We start from the raw sequence: 20995 nt of genomic DNA on the forward strand, positions 1-20995 counted from the left end.
GAATCAGAAAATAACTATTAATTTAGACAGAAAATTAATAATAATTTTAGAAACAACAACAACCGAGTACTCGTTATACTATTTTGATCTAGACTACAATAAATATTCCATTAAACTAATTATTATTTATATTATTTATATTATTTATATTATTTATAGTATTTATAGTATTTTTTTGTGGTGATCCTCGAAAAACAGCCAATTGATTGAATGACACATTTTGTTTAATTTATTTACATTAAAAAAAAAATTGTTTATTGTTTTTTATGCCGTGCAAACGTTCAGAGCTCGTCGATAATCAAAATGCCCATTAGACGCATTCAATAGACATTAAGTTTTGATATTTTTTTGTTACATCAACCGATTATAATCCCATCAATCCGATAATGATATTTTTATACCCCAAAGTTTTTCTCCTATGCAATTAAATAATTAATTATTCTCAAATTAACGGACCGCTGACCTCGATTTCCCAACGTTACGTAAAATTCTGTTAATTTACTTTTGTAGTTTTTACATCACAAACATAAAAAAAAATTTAATTTTGGATTCAGAATATCGTACGTCGGATTCATTAAAACCAATGATGAGCCAATGATAGCCATCATTGGACGAACATCGGCCCGTAATCGATCGATTATCGGCCGTTTTTCGTGAAACCTACGGGGGTCAGTCCCGAAATATCTGGGTTACCCAACGCTGTAAATTCACAAAACAAACTTTAAAAAATACCAGAATATATTTAAAGTCGTCCCTGAGTGAATCGTCGAGTTCGTCGCGTGCTGACACGTGCCAGACACCCACAAGTAATTTTTACCGTTTGATTGATGTTTTGACGAAAAATTATTCACTCTTGTCCGCACTTGTTTGCATCCACCCCACCCATCCAGCAAATATATCTATCTCCGAGCGTGAGGGCCATCGGATGGGCCCTTCCCAGTTTCCCCAGTCCTTATTACACTCGCGGGAGTCAACTGGAAGGGTTTCTTTTTTCGATTGATTAACATTTCACCGAAAGATAATAATTTTCATTATGAGCCCGTCGCGTGCGTGACAAATCGAAAAGTTCCCTTTCATCGGAATCATTTTTTAATGGGAATGTGAAATAAATTGATACTTTCTACGAACATTTTGTTTGAAATTAAAGTTGACATTGGTCGACGATTAGTCAAGAAAAATTACGTAATTTTTTCGTTATATTCGGTCATTTTTACGGAATAATCGGTCATTTTTACGGAATAATCGGTAATTTTTACGGATTAATTGGTCATTTTTGCGGAATATTTCGGTCATTTTTACGGAATATTCAGTCATTTTTACATCGTGCAACGACAGGCCCTAACGCTAAAAGCAATATCGTATCCTCAATTGTTCATAAATTTTTTTTTCCATGTGGTTGTGCGAAAAAATTATCTTTTCAAATTTGCGTGCGTAAAATCTCCTGTTCCCACACCCTACGATGAAAAAAATAGCCCGACACTCCGGGGAAGAGGTTTATTTTAGCCCAAGGGGTTGTAGATCGCTTGTCAAAACGGTCTTTTCCGTCCTCGTCACGTAAGTGATTTATACTTCACGTCACGTTCGGAAAAATTGTTAATTACTTTACAAGTGCGGGAAGGAGTCTGGAAAGTCACTTTACCGCACTCCGGAACGAGTATAATTACTGATCCCATAGAATTCATCTCGGGGAAAAGAATTGTTTAGGTTCGTATAAGGGAAGTTTGTAAATGATGATAATGTAGACGGCACCCCGGGGGTGTTACTACCTGAATTATCGACGGTGAAATTTTTCGTGACAGTATCGTAGCACTCGGAGGGTAAGTTCGGTCGATCAGTCTAAGCTTCAGAGGTGGTAGTTCTCAGCTGAAGATTAAAGAGGAGATTTGCTGATGTTTATGGAGCCGTTTGAACCGGGAAATTCGGAAAAACGTGAAAAGCGAAAAAATTGATTGCCAAATATTCTAGGGGCCATTTTTTTTTTTTTCGTGTTTTTCTCGGCTCCTAAACCTCCTCGAGCAAACAGGGCCCGAATTTGGGGTCCCACCGGGGCCCCGGGAATATTCAAAAATCGTTTTTTTTCGTTTTTGCCGTTTTTCGGATTTTCCACGTTCAGTTCGATCTATCGGACCCTTCAACCTACAGAAAAAAAAATAATAATAATAACTGAAATATCTCCGGTTCCGATTGACCCTGCTATTGACCCAGTTCACCATTCACCCATGCTGTCATACAGAGTATTGATTTCCTCCATTCGACCTTAAACCCATCCTCTCCTGACTCCTCCAGAGTCCACCACACGCGCAGAATCTCAGCTGGCAGTATGGCGCTGTTAGGAAGGGGAAGTGGTGAGAAGTTGGTCACGACCTAGACCAACGAGACAACGAACAACCTCCACTGGGGTTGTACAGCTGATTTCGTAAGAGTCCTCCCGGGGATTCCGTAATTCTGTGGCTGACACACCCACGCCCATCATCACTTTATATCACCATTAAATGTCCCTGACAGTGGGAGCCAGATTTTTGTTATTTAATAAGGTCTTACTATATTTAACTTTTCAACTGAGGACATGTATATGCATAGAAAACATGTTTTTCTCGAGATTGTCCTCAAATTTTTTTTAGATTGTTTATAATAGCCACCAGCTATTGAAAAACACTCGGATTATCTGTGCACTGGGAAAAATATATTTTTGGAAATTATTCGGTCACTTAAACGTTTTGTTTTTTCAAAATTCTGTTGTTCGGGTGAAAAAATCCCAGGAGGAGTTTCCAATAAAAAATATTAATTTAAAATTCAGTAATTTTTTTCTTTCCTCAATTGGATTTTCTGGAGATTAGAAAAATTTCACTTAAAATTCCAATTCCACCCCCCCCCCCAACCCTACAATCTCCCTGGATGATTAGGGTGCCGTTGTGACGGTCTCATTGCTGTTGACGATAACTATGTCGCATGTGACCTTGAACGAGGGATGTGAAATTAATCGAGGATTAAATCTTCCCACGAGGGGTTTCTTATAGAGTGGGAATTACCTGACGCGGAAAAAATTAAAAATTTTTTAGACGAACTGTTTAATGATTTATTTTAAGGGATGGTAGGGGTTGGATTGGATATCGATGTGTGATGATCTCGCTGGGGGCAGTTTGACAAATTGATATTGGAGAGAAAAATGTAGTGGAAGAATGTGGTGGGGTGTTCTCTTATCGTCTTCTTTCGGACGGTTTTTTCGATTTTTTTTTCCACCTGATTTACCCTGATTTACCCTGATTTACCCCAGATCCAAACGAAATATACTCAATTTATTTTACGAATCGATTTCCAGTTCTGTTTCTTCAAAAAAAATGAAAATACTTGATGTATTCGATAATCGATATTTGGGCCTGAACAATCGATGCTTTCGATTAATCGATATTGTACAAACCCACCCGGACCCAAATGCTATAACTCTTCGTTGCTCAATATTAATTATCTCAATTACAATCCCATGAATAATTTAGAAATCTCGCTGGCTCTGAAAACAACCCCGAGATCGATTAATCGCTCGACATTCCCTTCATCCCCTGGCCCAATCGCAAGTAAGCGTTAACCAGTAAGTCCCACCTAAAAAAATCGCAATTAAAACTTCAATTTGTATTTTTTACCAAAAAAATCCGCTAGCAGTCCCCCTCCCCATCATTTTTTATTTACTTAAGAAGATCGATTAGTTGGGCCCCATATTTGGGCCTGAAATCGCTGCTTCGATGAGTCGAAACCCCTCTGCCCATTCCTGCCCCCGCCAATGCCGCGCGAGTAATTCCGTTGTACCCCGGACAAAATTGTTCACAATCTCGATCTGTCGAGGCACTTCGGTCCCAGTTCTCGAACGATAAATCTCGAGGCGAGCCGGTGAAGTCTCATTAACCGGAAAATTTTTTTCCGCCCCATGACGAAATCTACGTCACGGCTGGCAGTCTCTGGGAGGAAAAAAAAATTTTTTTTTTGGTAATGCAGCCGGATGTAGAAACATAAGAAAGACCAGGATTGACGCGGACCAACGGTGAAACTCAAATAGGCGCGGGAAGTGGGGAGCGCGGGGCGGGGGGAGGGAGGGGGGTGAGGCTCTGAGCGGAAGGGCAACGGTTGGCCCATTCCTCTGGCACTTCGTTCCCGACTCGCGTGTACGTTCGACGTGTTACCTCGCTATCCTGTGTTGTTATCCTTCACTTCTTCCTGCAGATTTGTCTAACGAGGTGAGCACAGATATTTTTTTAAAATTGAAAAGAAAATTCTGATTCAATCGACCCCTCGAAAATCATTTTTTTCCTCAATTAGGGCGCCCATAGAAATTTTCACTGGTTTCCATGAGCGACGGAGGGCGACGAGAATGTCATCCCTCGAGTCGATAATTATTTTTTCAACCCGACCGATTCCACGTACCCAATTGTGAACCGGTGTTTAATTTTTCGGTGAATCGATTTGTTCTCGATAGCAGGATTTTTTTATCGTTCGATAAAAATTGATAGCCATCGATTCACTCGGGCACAAATCGACTCTCGAATTGTCTCGTGATTCAAGGTCAACGGAAATATGAGAAAGATGTGCAGCGGATGGGAAAAAATCATTTCGAGAAGTTCGATTTGATTTTGTTGAGGTTAAGGATTTCGGGGAGCGTGGGGGCTACGGTCGATTAATTCTCTGGGTTAACTTTCAAGGACTTTGGCTCCCCTCCCCCCTTTTGGAAGGTGCCCCTGGCCTGACCCAATTGGTGAATGACATTTTCCGTGAAATCGAAACAGTCGATGGTGATTGAATATCGTTTTCGTCCTCGAAAGGGTTTACACTTCAGTGACGACTAAGTTTATTACTCGTTTTTTCCGAGAAGAGAGCAGAAGTGCTCGGACTCATTCTCGAAACCCATTGGCGAACCCATTTACCCCTTCTTCGGACGGTCAATAAAGTCGATCTGCCTCGATTGTTCGGGTAATCGATCGATCGTTTTTTTTTTTTTTTCGCGGAAATCGCGTCGGGGCTATTGTTAAATCGTTGAGCACGTTAATCTGTCATTTTTTTTGTTGATGAACATGTTGGTGAGGACAATTTTCAACATTCAATGCTGTCGACAACTACGCAAACTCGATCGAGTGGGTGCAGTCGTCGGTTACGTAACTCGGGGATGCTACGGGTACAGTGGCGCTCATCCCTCGTGAGTTTCTGTGGTAAATCAATTCCGTCATGAAAATTACTTCAGTGAGTAGATTGGCGAGAGGTTTGTTTAGCGAATCGATGATTGATCAGATTTATCGACGGGTAAATAAATGATTTGGCTCATCGATTGATAAAAACTTTCGATAAATGGGTCGATACGAAAATGTGGAGTGGTCTTATCACATCGTCAGATTGAGAGTCTCTACAATTTTTCTTTTCAGAATTTTGTAGCGGAATTTGACAGAAATGTTGGAGAAATTTGGGAATTTTTGCGGAGAATGTTGGAGGGTAGTTTGACATATATTTTGGGCGGATGAAAATGGAATAAAATTTTAGAATTTGGCTTTTCTTCAAATTCAGAAATCGGACGAAGTTGGCGACTGCTGAGGAAAAATTACCCAGTGGAAAAAATAACCGGATTATTGGAATTTTCACGTAGGGGAGGATAAACTTTACCAAACGATTTGGTAAGTTAGATGGCACCACTATCCCCGGGTGCTACCGGGCGAACCCGGGGCCTGCAGCAAAGAACTTGCTCCCAGTAACTGACCCAAAATTTCGGTAATTTAATATAACTATCCGATCCAAAAAAAAAAAAATCCCTAAAATCGTAGCTCAAAATTTACGCTCCCGTCGACGATTGGAAATTTCCATTCGAAACCTAATAAATGTCAAGTTGAATGTCTGACGGAAATATTACCAAGAAAAATGTCTATATTTACCCTCAATGTTAACAGACATTTTTATTGTCCACAATTGCGACAAATGTGAGCTACGATATTTACGTTTTCTTCTCGACGCTAAACCGATTCGAATAAATAAAACCGATTCTGGTGAAGTTTTTCAAGCTCCAGGGTGTTGTGCCTCATTATCACGTGCCCTAATTCCTCTAGGAAACGGGTGTCGAGGGGATGTCCTCCGAGCGATTAATTAATTAATTATTTCAAGGTCATTCCTTCAGTTTCGTTATTCAAAATGTCCCATTTCCAATGGATGACTTCATTATTTATTCGCGCACGTTATATTCGTGACCGATCATGGAACTATAGATATTAGTTCATACGTTGTCATCAATCGATGTGGTTAAGAGACTCAGCCATGCGACATGGATATACTCTCATTGTTCGTTGGATAACTCAAAACGGAAATTGATAGTTTGCGGACTAATGGAGGAGGGTCTCGGGGGCGAGCATGAGGATGGTTCAAACTCAATCCAGATGACAATAGTGCAGCTCCAATACTCAAACATTTACGAGACTTCCTTTAAACAAATCACAGACAGAAAAATTTCGGGTTAATTACTGGAATCAAGAAAATTACTGGAATTTACTGGGATTTTTCAACTGCAATTTTTAGGGAAAATTCCCTAGACGTTCACATCATTTTAATTGTGCAGCAAATAAATTTGATGAATCCATTAGGTAACTGGTATAATTGTTATAAATAATGGGAATTGTGGATTTGTATTTTTAATTGTCTCTAATATTTTCAAGGTACATCGAAGTATAGAGTGAAGGTGTCTGAAAAGTCGTTGGACTTTTAATCAGGAGAAATCATGGGGCCCGTGAATCACGTGAATGATTCGAATGAAACGAAAAAAAAAATCGACGATAATTAATGCGTTGAGAGTGCGGAGTAAAAAATTACGTCAGCTCGGGTAAATGTTAGCTCTGCAAATTCACTTCGTTCGGTGAATTCAGCGAGTCAAAAATTATCACGATATCCTCGGGATCACGCGAGTGATGTGATAAATAATTTTTGATTTTTTTTCAGTGTCAATTGACCTAAAATACGGGGCCCACGTCCTGAGGTGAATCCACACAGAAAAATTTAGATATTCGAATTAATTATGATTTTTTTTTCTCAATTGTCATGATATTGAATAGTAATGTTTATTAAGAAGGAGAAAGTATATTTATTATAGTCAGTTTGAAGACAAACCTTTTGTAGTTGCGAGAATTTTGTAGCGCTATTTTTCAACTCTAGGGGAATTTGCAGAACTAATATTTATTTAACTTCTGTAATTGGTGTTTGTCTCTTCCTCGTTGTCTGTTGCGATGGAAATATCCCAGTGAAACTTTCTGAAATATGATAATTTTCTATTTTTATACTTGAAACATGATCACAGTCTAACGGTTCAGTAAAATGTCCATAAAATCCAAAATTTTGACTGTTAGTTATTATTATCGAGCTGCAGTTTCCTGCGAAATTTCACTTCCACCGGTCTGACATATCCCCGGATACACCACTTGGTTTAATTAAAAAATATTGACGACAAGAAACCAAAATAATAATTGTATATACACATATTTACATTACATTACATATATCAGTTATCTGTTATATAATTTCCGATATACAAATTCATGATTATGAGACTCTCAGTCTCGTGTAATTACCCAATTAATTTACTTTCATTATTTTATTTGTCGACTTAGGATCTCTACGATCTTTTTTTACAGTGAAATTAAAATCAATAATTCTTCCATTCGATCAATTTGTCCTGTTGTCATCAAACAATAAATGGATTTTTATTGTTTTTTATTTGGTCGTTACCTTGAAGGTCTCGCGTGTTAACCGCCGTTAAATCATTCTAGGAGACATTCCCATCGTCTGAGTATCGAATATCGGAATATCGGGGCCTGCGGAGGGATCGAATTCGATACCCGACGTTATTACTCTATCACTTATGCTCACTGATTAGTCAATACACATTTTGTCGGAGGTGGAGCCATTTGTAAATCAAAATTCCCCGGAGGGGGAACCATTACTCAATTTATATTCTACTGCTGACAATAGTTTGGTGATAAATTTGAGGGGATCGATAAATCGACCAATATACAAAAATTATTGATGAACAATAGACACTTCGCGAAGGTCATGAACCTTTCAAACGAAAAAGTACAAGATTGATTTTTCAATTTTGTTTTGAAGGAGAAAATTATTTCTGTCAGAAAAATCCGGTTCTTCGTAAAAAAAAAATCTATTTTTTGACTATTTTTGACAGGCATTTTTGACATCTTCGAATAACAAATGGTCTTTTAAAAATATTCGAGTGAAATTATCTTCCAAAGACTTAAAAACGAAAATATCTTTACGAATTTTCACTCTGAAAATCGATTGGCTCACAAAAGTTCTTCAAAAAAATCCTCGACAATATTTAAAAAAAATATTTAATAAGTAATTAGTTGTTGAAATGTTACAACTAGTTGTTGAAAAACAACAGTTGCTTTTAGGAAATTTGATAACCAATTCGTGATTCATTGTTTCATCAACCAGTTGGTGAATTTAAACAGTCAGTTGTTGAAATTTACCACATAATTTTCACTCCGTGTCTACGAATTAGTTGTGAGTTCTATTCCTGGGAAACCCCCAGAACCTGTTGAAACCGCAGACACTGAAGCTGTGAACGACATATGTACATTTCTAAGAATAATCTGAGCCTCAGGCGTTGCTTCAACTCCCCCGGAGACGTTGGTGCTTGCACCGAGAGCTTTGAGGGCTTCATCTTCGTTATTTTAAATTACTTCCATAAAAATTTCTAAAAGACCCCAACAGACAATTAACTTTCTCCACAAATATCCGAGACAATACCTCACATTAACAAACCACAATTTATCAAATAAAAAGTACTACAATTTTTAACAAAAATAAGTGAACTTAATTTCCCAAATAAATGTTCATTTTTGTTACTGGAAAAATGGAAAAGTTTGTCAAATATTCAATGATATCGTAACGATTTATTGTGATCGGTGGCACTATTTCTATTAAAAAAACCGGCAGAAAATTATTTTATAGTCGTGGGAAAATGTGCAATCGGAGTATTGACGTCTTTCTGTTACATGTACGAGTCAAAAAGACCTCATGTCAATTGACATTGGCCATGAATGGCACTGTAATTCCTTTCTTTATTCCGAATAAAATAACTTCCTCTGTTACGCGATTTTCCTCGGTTTTCACTCCCCAGTTTCCTCAGTAATTCGCCTTGAAATTCATTAAAATCATCACTGGCCCCACCCCGTGCGGTAAACCGGGTATTACGTACCCCCGCGCCTGCGACCCTTTCCTCAAGCCTCACACCCCCGAACAAAATAAATTTGCCTGCAGCAATTCAACTCAATTGTTAGTTAATTAAATGTAAAATTTAAAGAGAATTGAATTTATATGATTTATGAAGCATCGATCGCTTCTGAATTTATACAGACACATCACCAGACTTGCATCAGGGTAGGAAATGCAATTACGTGATCAATTTTTTGCGCATAAGGCCATAGAGTCCTTAAAAATTTATATATAAAATTATTTAATTATTCAGAGGTTGTTGCGAATTTCAATGTCTTCCCACGAGCAATGCAAATACATTTAATAGCTGCAAAGACTATTTTTGGTTCTACGATTTATGTGGAAAAAGGTGAATCAGTTATATAAACTACAATCTCCCTATTAACGAGATATTTTAAATAATAAAACTGTGAAATAATTAACTTGGAATACTTTATTAGTTAATAGTTTTCTTTTTGTCAATTATCCACAATTATATTTATCACCTCGTACCTCGTGTCTTAAACCTCTTTCAAGTTATTTCGGGAGCACCATTTTTCGAGTGTTTTTCTATTTTTTCCACCCCAACCCGGGGGGTGAGAGTCATAACGCATTCACTATTTAGATCGGGAGTTGGCGAGAAATTAAAAATAAAATGCACTTTGGCTGCTAAAAACACATATTTCACGATTAATTTAATGACTAAATAGGTCTTAGTCATTCGAGTCTGTTTAGGCCCAAAAACAAAACAAATATTATATCTCATAATTCTCAGAATTCCAGGAAATAAAAATGTCGTTAATATTGAGTATAAAAATAGAACGAAAACTCAGATTAAATTTTTATCTCTTCATTTCAATCAGAAATTCAATACTCGATCAATATATTAACATTCCACAAGGATCTCAAGACATGTATTTTCCCCATTAATTCCAAAACCCACCCCTCTCTCCACCCCCTAAGAAAAATTGTATTTTACTCTCCAAAGATCGAAAAAAGTCAAAAATTTCCACCCGAGGGTGAAAAGTCATTCTCAAGTGCGAAAGTCTCTACTCACCCCCTCGGACAGAAAGTCCCCCCTCAAAAAATTGATCTATCCCAAATAAATCACCCCCAACCCCGTACGGTATAACAATAAAAAAAAATTCTTTAATATTCATTAACAAGTCCTTTTTCATCCCCCATTTTCCCCAATTAAAAATTCGATATATTTCACTGGTAATCACCCACCGGTCCAGGAATATTTTTCGCATTACCCAGGCGGTGGTATCCCAAGGGATGAAATTCATTCTGCGCATGCGCTGACATCCTAGTGAACGTGAATTCCGCGGGCTTTGTGCGTGATATCGACCGTGTGACAAATCCCCTCTATGCTGTACACGCCACGTAGACGGGCCCCACCCTGGTGTGCGGCGGAAGCAAGAAGGGGGCAGTAAGTGTACCAGACTCTGGTAACCAAAGGGAGGAAATACATTGGGTTGCGCGTGAGGGTGGGAGTGAGATGGGTAACGGACGAAAGGGGGTGGCTACAACCGGGTCTTTTCTCGATTAAAAAAATAAAAAAAAAAACGTATCGTGCGAATGAGAACTCTACACTCAGCATGAGTACAAGTCTCATTGTGAGTAACAGAGAGCTAGAGAGCGGTAACGAAGAGGTGGATATACCCCCGAACGCATTCACGCAGATTGTCCCAGAGAATTCCTCCTACTACTGCTTAGTGATAGAGTAGATACTGTAGTGTTCACATCACTCCTGGAAGGGGAGTAGTAATTGACAAAAAAAAAAATTATTTGTGTCAGACAGATAACAATTAAAATTTGTAAATTTTGTAAAAGTTGTCGAGTTGATTTTTTTTTTTTTCGTACTGACGTTGATGGGGATTTTAGTGAGGGGTTGATCGGTTTTTGATGAATATTTTGAGGGGGGTAGGATATATTTTTTTAACGTTTGACAGTCCCAGGAGTTTAGTGAGTTGAAGCGGTTGTGGTGTGAAGAGGAACGTCATCGACGGGATTTTTCAGTGATATATTCCGGGGGGTGTTTTTGCCCACTGGGGGGTGAGATAACGGGAGTTGCAGTGGGGACACACCTCTCATTTTTTTTTCCGATACTGAGATGGTTTAATTTTCTTGTCGCTGCGTCCTTGGACCGATGTGTCTGAGTATCTGAGGGGATTTTCCACTTGTGGAGGTTGAAAAGTGTTTGCACTACTGTTGACTGATTCAGTACTTAATCGAAGGTGATTTCTGGGGCTCTGGGGGTTGTGGGGTGACAACGGGGATTGCCGGTGAGTTTTTTTTTTTACACTGAGGTACGATCTGGGGATTTGTTGCGACGATGGGTGGATGCACTTCCAAGGATACTGCCTCGAGCGATGAGTATGTGGTTGTCTTAATATAGATTTTTTTTTAGTCCGCAGATATGCCAGCACGATTACTCTAGAGTAGGATTGAGAAAAAAATATATCCGATGGAAAATTTTTTGTGGACATTTCATCAAAGGGCCACGTAATTTTTTACTGGAAATTATTTTTTATTTCATTAACGACTAAAGAATATTTTTCTAGTAATTTTCATGAATATTCTTGTGTAGACGATTTTTTTTAGAATATCGATTCTCACTTTAGAGTAGTTTTGCTGTAATATTTGACATAAATTTGCAATTCGCTTCTGTAAAAATATCTTCTCGTCTTCAATCCGATAGTTTGTAAACTTGAAACATTGTTCGCGTGCACGACTGTCGCGTGTACAACTGTTCTCGTTCGAAAATAATTTTTTTGGCGGTATTGAAAAGTAAGTTTTTGCTGGGGTAATTGCAAACAGTCGAATTAAAAGGATCTTGATTTGCACGGCGGCCATATTGAGTTGTTTGAATCCGCAAGTTCCTGAAGGCTCCGGATATTCCGCGAAAGTAATTGCAGTGAGAATTGAATAAGAATTTTTCCAATGAAAATTTTCGTTAAAAAAATATGTGGAAATACTTTTCATTGGTCCAATTAATTTTAAAGAATATAAACAAAATTCTCGCATGGGTTCTATCTATTTTAAAAAATAGAACAGATTTTTTAAATTATTGGAGTATTTTTTAATAATTTAATTTTTATTATATAAACATTTTTTAAGCACATATATAGATATATAGAATTTTTTTTATCAACTCTTGGTCTATTTGGAAAATATATGAAGTTGGGGGGAATATTTTCATGTGTTTTCAAGGGGGTGGGAATATTTTTGAAGGGAGGAAAATATTTCCCATTGAAATTACCCCATCCCAAGGCCTTTGAATCCTCAAAAAATTATTTTCTGTCAGAAAATCGTCTCCTCGCGGAGGGAAATCCTGGGAATAATTAAGGACCAATGGACGCGGGGTGATACTCACCCCTAAATCCGGTTCCACTAATGCTACCCCTCGTGGGGCGGCGCTACTTGTCATGTTCGAGGGATGCAGGGTCATCTCCTCCACCCGGTGCCAAAAATTCCAAAAAACTGTCAATCAATTTCTCTTCGCGTAATTTTCGCGTTAATTGACCTAAAAAAACTACCAAAGTGCCGCATAAATTATTTTCTCAATCAGACTCTCATTAAAATAAAAAAATCCACCGGAGTTTATTTTTCAACTTCGAATTTTTCCAACTTCCTCGGAAAAAAATGACGTGACAATCCCGACTTACGTAAATTGCTCCTCAATTTTTACTGAATATCTTCGTCGACTGACATCCGCACCTCCCAGACCATGACACCAAGGTCAACGGTCTGTAAAGAACTGGCTAATTCTATGAATTGAGTAATGAATAAATGAGCGAGACAATGAGTTTGCAGTGTCACAACTGACAGAAATTGAAGGTTTTTTTTTTCGGTCAGATTGTTAGTGAGATGATTACTCCGACGCGCTGGCTAATTAAGGTGACGAAAAGATGGCCTCACTCGAGACTGTACAATACGACGTAAGTTTCAAGATTGATGAGACTAGTTGAGGTTAAAGTTTAACGTAGGCTTAACAGAGCTTAAATGAACGGAGGAGTTGATTAACGGCTATTTTCATGTCTTCTTTTTCCTCTTATTGAACTCATTGCGATTCAGCGAAGACATGACGCACTCGTTGAAACGCACGTCGTCCAACTCATCAGGATCCGAATCACGTGCTTCCTTCCGCACCGATACAAACGCTCCCCGAAAAATTGAAATAATTATTCGCGTAATGACCTAATTTGTGCAAATCACGTGAGCCCCAGGGAGAATAATTTCCGGTAATTTTTCGTCCCAAAAGTACGTCGCAATTTATTTACTGACGGAGGGAAGGTACCTTCAATTGTTTATGTCGTGATCTCTATGAGAATCGGCTGTCAATCATGAAAATCCACTGAGTTAAATGACTAATTACCCTAATTAAGGCGCAAAGTTCATAAGGAATGTATCAAGTACGTTTACCCTGTAATTGCAGTAAGAAGAATACAATGGTTGACCAAGCAGTATTGGACAAGCTGGAGGCTGGTTTCACCAAGCTCGCTGGCTCCGACAGCAAATCCCTCCTGAAGAAACATCTCTCCAAGGAGACCTTCGATGCCCTAAAAACCAAGAAAACATCGTTTGGATCGACCCTTCTCGATTGCATTCAATCTGGGGTTGAGAATCTCGATTCTGGATTTGGTATTTATGCACCAGACGCTGAGGCTTACAATGTCTTTGCTGATATCTTTGATCCAATGATTGAGGAGTATCACGGTGGATTTAAAAAGACTGATAAGCATCCACCCAAGGACTTTGGTGATGTTGATACGCTCGGCAATCTTGATCCAACTGTAAGTTTTATTATCTGCTTTCTGATAAAATTTATCTCAAGTACAATAAATCTGTTGTCAATCCGTGAAACTCCTTTTGTTCGGCGGAAAATAGAGCGAACTTTGAGATTTTACTCGTTTTGACTTCATTAAAAATTAATTAAATTAAAAAATTAATAGTGCCTCTATTTTCATTGAGAATTCATAGGAAAGTAACATATTTTTGAAGATTATAATTATGTTAAATTGGAGGTAAAGTATTTCACTAATTTTTTTAATGAAATTTTAATGATCTAATTACAGGGCGAGTACATCGTCTCAACTCGTGTGAGATGCGGCCGTTCCCTGGACGGTTATCCCTTCAACCCCTGCTTGACTGAGGCCCAGTACAAGGAGATGGAGGACAAAGTCTCCAGCACTCTGTCTGGCCTCGATAACGAGCTCAAGGGTACCTTCTACCCACTCACAGGAATGAGTAAAGAGGTACAGCAGAAGCTTATTGATGATCACTTCCTGTTCAAGGAAGGTGATCGTTTCCTCCAAGCGGCCAATGCCTGTCGTTTCTGGCCAACTGGCCGTGGTATTTTCCACAATGATGCCAAAACATTCCTTGTTTGGTGCAATGAGGAGGATCATCTTCGCATTATTTCAATGCAGATGGGCGGTGACCTGGGACAGGTGAGTAATTCATTAAATGTCCCTCCATATTTTTATTGTTAATGTATTTGTGGAGGAAGTGGGGGGCATTTTAGAAGATGAAAATCCGAAGAATGAAGAGGAAAAAATAACGACGAATAAATTCCCTTTCCCCAGGTCTATCGTCGTCTCGTAACAGCTGTCAACGACATCGAGAAACGTCTGCCTTTCTCTCACGACGATCGTCTCGGTTTTCTAACATTCTGCCCCACCAACTTGGGTACAACGGTTCGTGCATCAGTGCACATCAAGGTCCCCAAATTAGCAGCAAATAAAGCTAAACTCGAGGAAGTCGCTGCTAAATTTAATCTCCAAGTGCGCGGCACACGCGGTGAACACACCGAGGCTGAGGGCGGTATTTACGATATCTCCAACAAGCGTCGTCTTGGTCTCACTGAGTACCAGGCAGTCAAGGAGATGCACGATGGCATCGCCGAGCTCATCAAGATCGAGAAAGAGCTGTAAATCTTTCAAGCCCCTTCATCCCCTCCAGCTGTTTGTCAAAAATCATCCCCCATACCTCATTTTCCTCGTGCCCATTTTGACTGAGGATGAGATGAGATGAGCATAGACGACGAGATCGTATTTACAATCAAAATGTTGAATCAAACGTCTAGCATTTTTAGTAGTGACTAAACAAGGAAAATAAAAATATCTTCTCAGTCCGATGGCCACTCGAACTCTTATCAAACTGATTTACAATAATTCTAATGAATTTCCGTATTATCTGGCCCAATAAATAAATAAAAATGGAGAAGAAATTCACTCGTGCAGTTCAGTGTAGAATGGGCATTTTTTTTTCATTTTATTTCACTTTTTTTCTGTCGTTTTGTCAACGAAAAATTTTCCGCTTTTCTCTGTTTTCGGATGAAACCGTCAAATCGCTTTTGTATGATTTCCCCCACTGCTTTTAACTTCATTATAATTTTTCCTGGTATTTAATAAATATTCAGTTTACCATGGGGGAGTGTGTTTTCGTCGTTTACCCCTTGTCCTCTGCCAAAATATAAAGAAAGCAACTGTGATACGTAAGTAGTTGCAAAATTGTACGAACCCCTCGTGAAAATGATATGGATACATCCGCGATTTTCCGATAATTTGCTTCTACATCGAGATTAATCGTATTTCTCCCCCTCCATTTATGGCAGAACATTCATGTCTTTGTTTTATTTGTCATAAAACGAATTTTCGTATCGTCTGGAATTGAAAGCACACACAAGCGAATTAGATGGATTAATTCCTCAAAAGTCACTGTTATGAGAAACCAGATGTATCGAATGCAGAATTAGAAATTGAAAAAAAAAACAAACACGAATAAAAAATATTACACCGTGAGGCTTTGTTATTTATTTATCAATCCATCAACAACAACTCAATCTCACCTTCAATTTTATGAGCTGGACATTTTTTTATATTCGAGATTGAAATTTTTACTTTAATTTGACTGTTACATGCTGAGTCATGACCAATTCATTAGTGAAAGTCATTAAAATTATACCTATCACGTTATAAAAGATAGAGATGGAAAGCCCAGAGCTTTCAGAATCTAGAACGAACATCAGGAAATTGAGGAGCCCTAGCTGGCTCCAAGGTCAGCCTGATTGGATTCGGCATGTGTGAGGATTTCTTCGCTGCTGCCATGCGCTTTTGCTCCAGCTTCTTCGGGCGGTGACGATACCACCAGTATTCGAAGGCCAGGGTGATGCAGGCGAGTGCAATACCCACGAAGATGACGATGAATACACCTCCGATGTTCTGAATGGAGATCCCTTCGCTCTGGTCGTCCTCTTTTTCACAGGTCTTTTTCGCTGGATTTTTCGCCCACCATTTGTTCTTCAGCTGCTCTAGGATGCGTTTGTTCAGTAGGTGGAGGATCCTGCGGGTTTCAGGGGATGATTTGGGGTCGGTAGGTCACACAGACACTTCACACCACATGGTAGAAATTGTTTAAATAAAAATAAATTAGATAAATACTCACGCATTATTAAATTGATCTTTGAGTGGTGAGCCCTGCTGGACTGCAATAGCATACGGCTTCCTGGAGAATTCCTCTCCGACCATGATCAGATCGCAGTTTGTCATCTCCAGGTACCGTATGTCAGTAGCATCTCCGATGAATGCAAAGTCTGTTTGGGATGAATTTTGAAGTTCTCTTCGCACTCTTTGCACCGCCTCCTCTTTACTCTTCGGAAATCCCGCTTCCTTCATCGCCTGGAACATTTTGGTGTATTTGTCACTCACCGGGTAATCCCAGACAGCGAGCTCGGCCCTTTCGGCGTCTGAGAGGCTGTCGTTCAGGCTCATGTCTTTCCAAATCCTGGAAGAATAAATGTTCGTGTCAATTGAGTCAAGATATCGTAATTACCAAAGTGGTTTCTTAGGGCAGCAGATGAAGTTGCCAGGGAAATCCAAAAATTGTGAAAGAAAATTCATGAGAAAATGCTGAAAACTGAATCCACTCCAGGACAACGTTAATGTAGTTCGTCAGCTGGACAAAACTCACTCATAAAATCGAGTTTCGATCTTCGCCATGCGATCGAAATACGTGTAAGCCTCTGAAGGACGAACTGGTGCATATTGGATCTTGTACTGTTTGCTCAATCCATCCAGGGATTCCACCGGTGTTTCCAACCTGGAGACTGTCAGGAAGGCAGCGAGATTGGCAGTGTACGAGGCAATGATGATGAAACCGAAGAGCCACCAGGTGGCAGCAACGAGTCTCCCCGAGAGATTCTTCGGGGCCTCCCCACCACCCTGAGGTGTCAAGGACGTCATGCAGAACCAGAGGCACTCCTTCAGACTGAACTCCCTCTTCTCCTCATCGTCCTTGTACTTCTCTCGGTTATTCTGGTAGCTGTATGGTGACCATCTGTCGAACAGCCACATCAGGAAGCTCGTGAAGAAGTAGGACGCCAGTATGCAGAGCCAGACATCGTTCTCCAGAACAGTGAGGAACTTGAACAGCGATGTTGCTGCCTTCTGCTTCCTCATGAGGATCGATATGCCCACTAGATCGTAATAAGGTACTGTAAAGTCGACGACATTCTCTCGTTCAGCCATCACTGATATGGTACCCAGGGCGATGTCCGCTCGTTTGTCCTTCAGCTCTCCGACCATTCCATTCCACGTGCCATCTGGTGTCATTGAGCCGAATTCACCGTCAGCAACTTCGCGAATTTCGTACTCGAAATGGAGAATATTTCGGATATTGTCTAGAAGGTCGATGCAGTAACCTGACCACTCGTCTGTCTCGGGATCGTACATTACGAAGGGCGGGGTGATGACGGTCACCACACGAAAGCTCTTTACGGCTGTGTGATTCTGGACGATCTCCGTTTTTGATGGAGAAATCTGGAAATTCGAGGTTTCATTATTTACGGACTCCAGGGCGACTAGAGTATTCTAGTCTCCACGACTGTCATTTTGTCCTAACAACGAGAACCAAGGCCGAGGGGTCTACGTCGCACGAACGGACGTGGTGACGTGGGGGTCGCAGGATCGAGGAGTGAGGGGACCATAAACTGCCTAATTCGTTGTATGGGAAGGTAAGAATAAATAAAAACTAAATATTTATTATTCCTTGAGGATTTTATCCTCCTATTCCTTTCGTATTTTTTGAGGTATTTTTTCCTTGAGGATGTTTTTGGGAGTCTCTCGAAGTACCTTAAATCCTATCATAGACAGTAACCCTTCCCCTCTATTTCTTTTAATCCCAATACTGTCGACCTGGGACCGATGTCCAAAGGTTCCTCGAGGGTGTCATGTCAGTGTCAGTTACTCGGGGTTCGACCTGGATATGATTGGAAAATGTTTTTCGAGAATGATTCTGAACTTTTCTGAACTCAGCCCACAGTATGAATTTTTTCCCAACCCCTACCCTCGTCATGACAGTGGGGAATGACCTGAGTGTTTGTCATGCAAGTGGAGTAGATCACTAGGTCATCGGAGTTATCCGAAAATTATGAAGTCGCATAATATCGCATTTAGTGTCCAGAGCAACAAAAATTAATATATTTTAATAAATTTCCAGAACTTGTCTTCATGTCGAGACCCACCTGCAGAGGCGAGTCAATTCCCGCTGGCCACTCCCCAATGGCATTTGTAGAAATGGCATTGCCATCATCGATAACAATGAGGCTGATTTTCATGGTAAAGTTAGCCATATGATCGCCATTTTGTGTTCCCCAGTGGAAGCTAGCGTAGGTCGGCTCGAACTTTCCATCGGTGGTGACGTTCCTCAATTTTTCCAAAAAATCAAAATTTCTTGTTGGCGTGTTGTTGCCGTTGAACTCGTCGCAGGTGATGTGTCGGGGCTCCATCGGCCACTGATTATTGACAGTGGCGTCCCTCATAGCCTGAACAGCGAGACGAGTTACGTCGTAGTAAAATGCAGCTGTTATCAGTGGCGGCTGTAGGAGTCCTTTGCTGGTCAAACCCCCCAATTGCTGTTGACTGGAGCTGGTGGACTGCGGTTGGAAAAAGAGAACCGACAGATTTTTGCAGTCGCACTTGGGCGTAAACTCCTCGAGACTCAGGGAGTACCATCCGTACTTGCGGCCAGTGAAGTTCTTCGCCTCGGCGGCATCGAGAATCGCTGTCAGGACCTCCTCCTTCGCCAGGACGAAGAAATTGACGATGTCAAGGTCCCTCAGCTGTGAAAGTTGTGCATCAATGGCTGGGAACTCTTTTGCCCTGACGATGACGTGTCTGGTGGGTACATTCAGCAACAGACTCTTGTATTTGTGATCCATAACGAAGTTTTGATCGAACATTATTGCAGCATTGGTGATGTTCATGGTGATCGCGAGCTGGCGAATGGCCTCGGGGACCAAATCCGCCGGTGGCAGGACCTGTATGAGGTACTTCTTCTGGTCCTGGGTGAGGTCCCTCCAGTGTCTCAAGTCCCCATATTGGCCGAATTGGGCGGAGAGGGTTGGCACGCCCACTGCTGATGTGAAGGAGTTCACTGTTTCAGCTCCAAAGCCACTTCTCGTTACGTCCAGGACGAGATCGGGCACCCCACGACCACCGTCGCGCACTGCTCTATCCCATGCGGTGCAGATTCTCTCGAGTGCGTCACGAGGGTCAGAGCCGTTTATTTGGATTATTATGGTTTCACCCAGCCACCCCATGTGATTGTCCCTTATGCTCTTCAGGGCATTGTTGACACTGCGATTCGCCACGTCGTTCGTCTCCTCGTTGATGACAACTGGAAGAAGAAATTTGTCAGGAAGGATTGGCATTAATTGTTCAATTGCACGTCACTGGTGAGTTATATTTAACGTCTTTTGAAATTCGCGAATGAGGAGATGATTGATTTGGCAATTAGGGATTGGATTTTCATACTTGTGACCCTTGTGACAGTCATTGTGACCTCTAAAGGAATTCATCTTCATATATAACGAGAATAATTAATTGTTTAATTAATTTATGGTAATACTGTTACATATTTTAGATTTTCTTCAAAATATGATTTTTTTTCTCTAAAATTTGACTCCGTAAGGAATGAACTGCTTACACAGATTGACTGCTCTGGGTCCTGTGGGCCCGTCGCTCGTTTGCCCGTCATTCTGACCCTGAACATCAACTAAGACCACTGACATCAACGTCAGAATGAAATGCACCCGCAGCTTTCGCATGTTCACGAATTGGCGGCGCATAAACTATAAATTATATAACTGATAAATGAAAATATAAAATTATCGGGAGTGCAGTTGCACGTGACTCGGGGAGTAACTCCAAAAGGACTGAATATCTTTTCATTCCTGTAGTCTCGATTTTGATGAGTGTTTGGCCGTACGTTGCCGCGGGGATGACCCAATCAATCCATCGTCCTCGTCCCCTCGTCCTGAACGCAACCGGCCGACTGTTGTCCTATTAGTTGTGTCCACCCTCATCGCGCCTTCCTGTTCGTCGTTTAGAGCTTATCTGTCTTCACTTCTTGTTTATCTATTTGCACGTTCAACAGTTAAACATACGGGCATCGGAAAAAAGTTACGGAAAAGTCGACAAGAATTCGATTTTCGATTTTTGTAGAAAAAAAAAACATCTTAAATCCTCGATTGAATTTTTCCACGTCGTTCACCACGTGAGGGATTATTCAGACTGAATGTACCCCCTGCAGAAGTGAATAGAACCCAAACTTGAGGAAATTGTACAGAAACAAAATTTTTTTCGATCCCCAAATTGTAGTACCGATTTTGATTTTTTTGGGGAGAAAATTAAATTCTGGGAAAATTAAATTTTGCCCCCAAATGAAGGTTTCTTCGGCCGGAAGGGACTCCATAGAAGGTAATAGA

The 20995-nt window shown here is 40.3% G+C and overlaps 2 protein-coding genes across 3 annotated transcripts; one reads left to right on the top strand and one right to left on the bottom strand.

Annotated features, from left to right (window-relative positions):
• The first annotated feature begins 4065 nt into the window (after positions 1 to 4065).
• LOC135170862 (arginine kinase) lies at positions 4066 to 16031 on the top strand. Of its 2 annotated transcripts, none has more exons than XM_064137001.1 (4): positions 4066 to 4226; positions 13664 to 14021; positions 14304 to 14678; positions 14814 to 16031. In XM_064137001.1, the coding sequence occupies exons 2-4, from the start codon at positions 13677 to 13679 to the stop codon at positions 15159 to 15161; spliced, it is 1068 nt and encodes a 355-aa protein (XP_063993071.1). In that variant the 5' UTR covers positions 4066 to 4226; positions 13664 to 13676; the 3' UTR covers positions 15162 to 16031. The 2 variants fall into 2 exon arrangements, with proteins under 2 accessions (XP_063993071.1, XP_063993070.1); XM_064137000.1 differs by lacking the exon at positions 4066 to 4226 and adding an exon at positions 10725 to 11601.
• Positions 15783 to 20573, bottom strand: LOC135170842 (ionotropic receptor 25a). The gene is made up of 5 exons (XM_064136920.1): positions 20215 to 20573; positions 18752 to 19905; positions 17200 to 18047; positions 16675 to 17013; positions 15783 to 16572 (listed from the first exon to the last, which is right to left on the bottom strand). Exons 1-5 carry the CDS (start codon positions 20354 to 20356, stop codon positions 16236 to 16238), a joined length of 2820 nt encoding a protein of 939 aa, XP_063992990.1. The 5' UTR covers positions 20357 to 20573; the 3' UTR covers positions 15783 to 16235.
• Positions 20574 to 20995: the final 422 nt, after the last annotated feature.

Source organism: Diachasmimorpha longicaudata, chromosome 18 (assembly GCF_034640455.1).
Source record: "Diachasmimorpha longicaudata isolate KC_UGA_2023 chromosome 18, iyDiaLong2, whole genome shotgun sequence".
NCBI lineage: Eukaryota > Metazoa > Arthropoda > Insecta > Hymenoptera > Braconidae > Diachasmimorpha > Diachasmimorpha longicaudata.

What these genes read in the sequence shown, in the direction of transcription:
- LOC135170842 (XM_064136920.1), bottom strand. Translation starts at nt 20,356, where the DNA reads ATGCGCCGCCAATTCGTGAACATGCGAAAGCTGCGGGTGCATTTCATT. An exon ending in GAATTGACTCGCCTCTGCAG is followed by an intron (nt 18,048 to 18,751) that starts GTGGGTCTCGAC and finishes TCGAATTTCCAG; the next exon opens with ATTTCTCCATCAAAAACGGA. An exon ending in AAAGATCAATTTAATAATGC is followed by an intron (nt 16,573 to 16,674) that starts GTGAGTATTTAT and finishes TGAAACCCGCAG; the next exon opens with GATCCTCCACCTACTGAACA.
- LOC135170862 (XM_064137000.1), top strand. Translation starts at nt 11,561, where the DNA reads ATGGGTGGATGCACTTCCAAGGATACTGCCTCGAGCGATGA. An exon ending in GATACTGCCTCGAGCGATGA is followed by an intron (nt 11,602 to 13,663) that starts GTATGTGGTTGT and finishes CTGTAATTGCAG; the next exon opens with TAAGAAGAATACAATGGTTG. An exon ending in TCGGCAATCTTGATCCAACT is followed by an intron (nt 14,022 to 14,303) that starts GTAAGTTTTATT and finishes ATCTAATTACAG; the next exon opens with GGCGAGTACATCGTCTCAAC.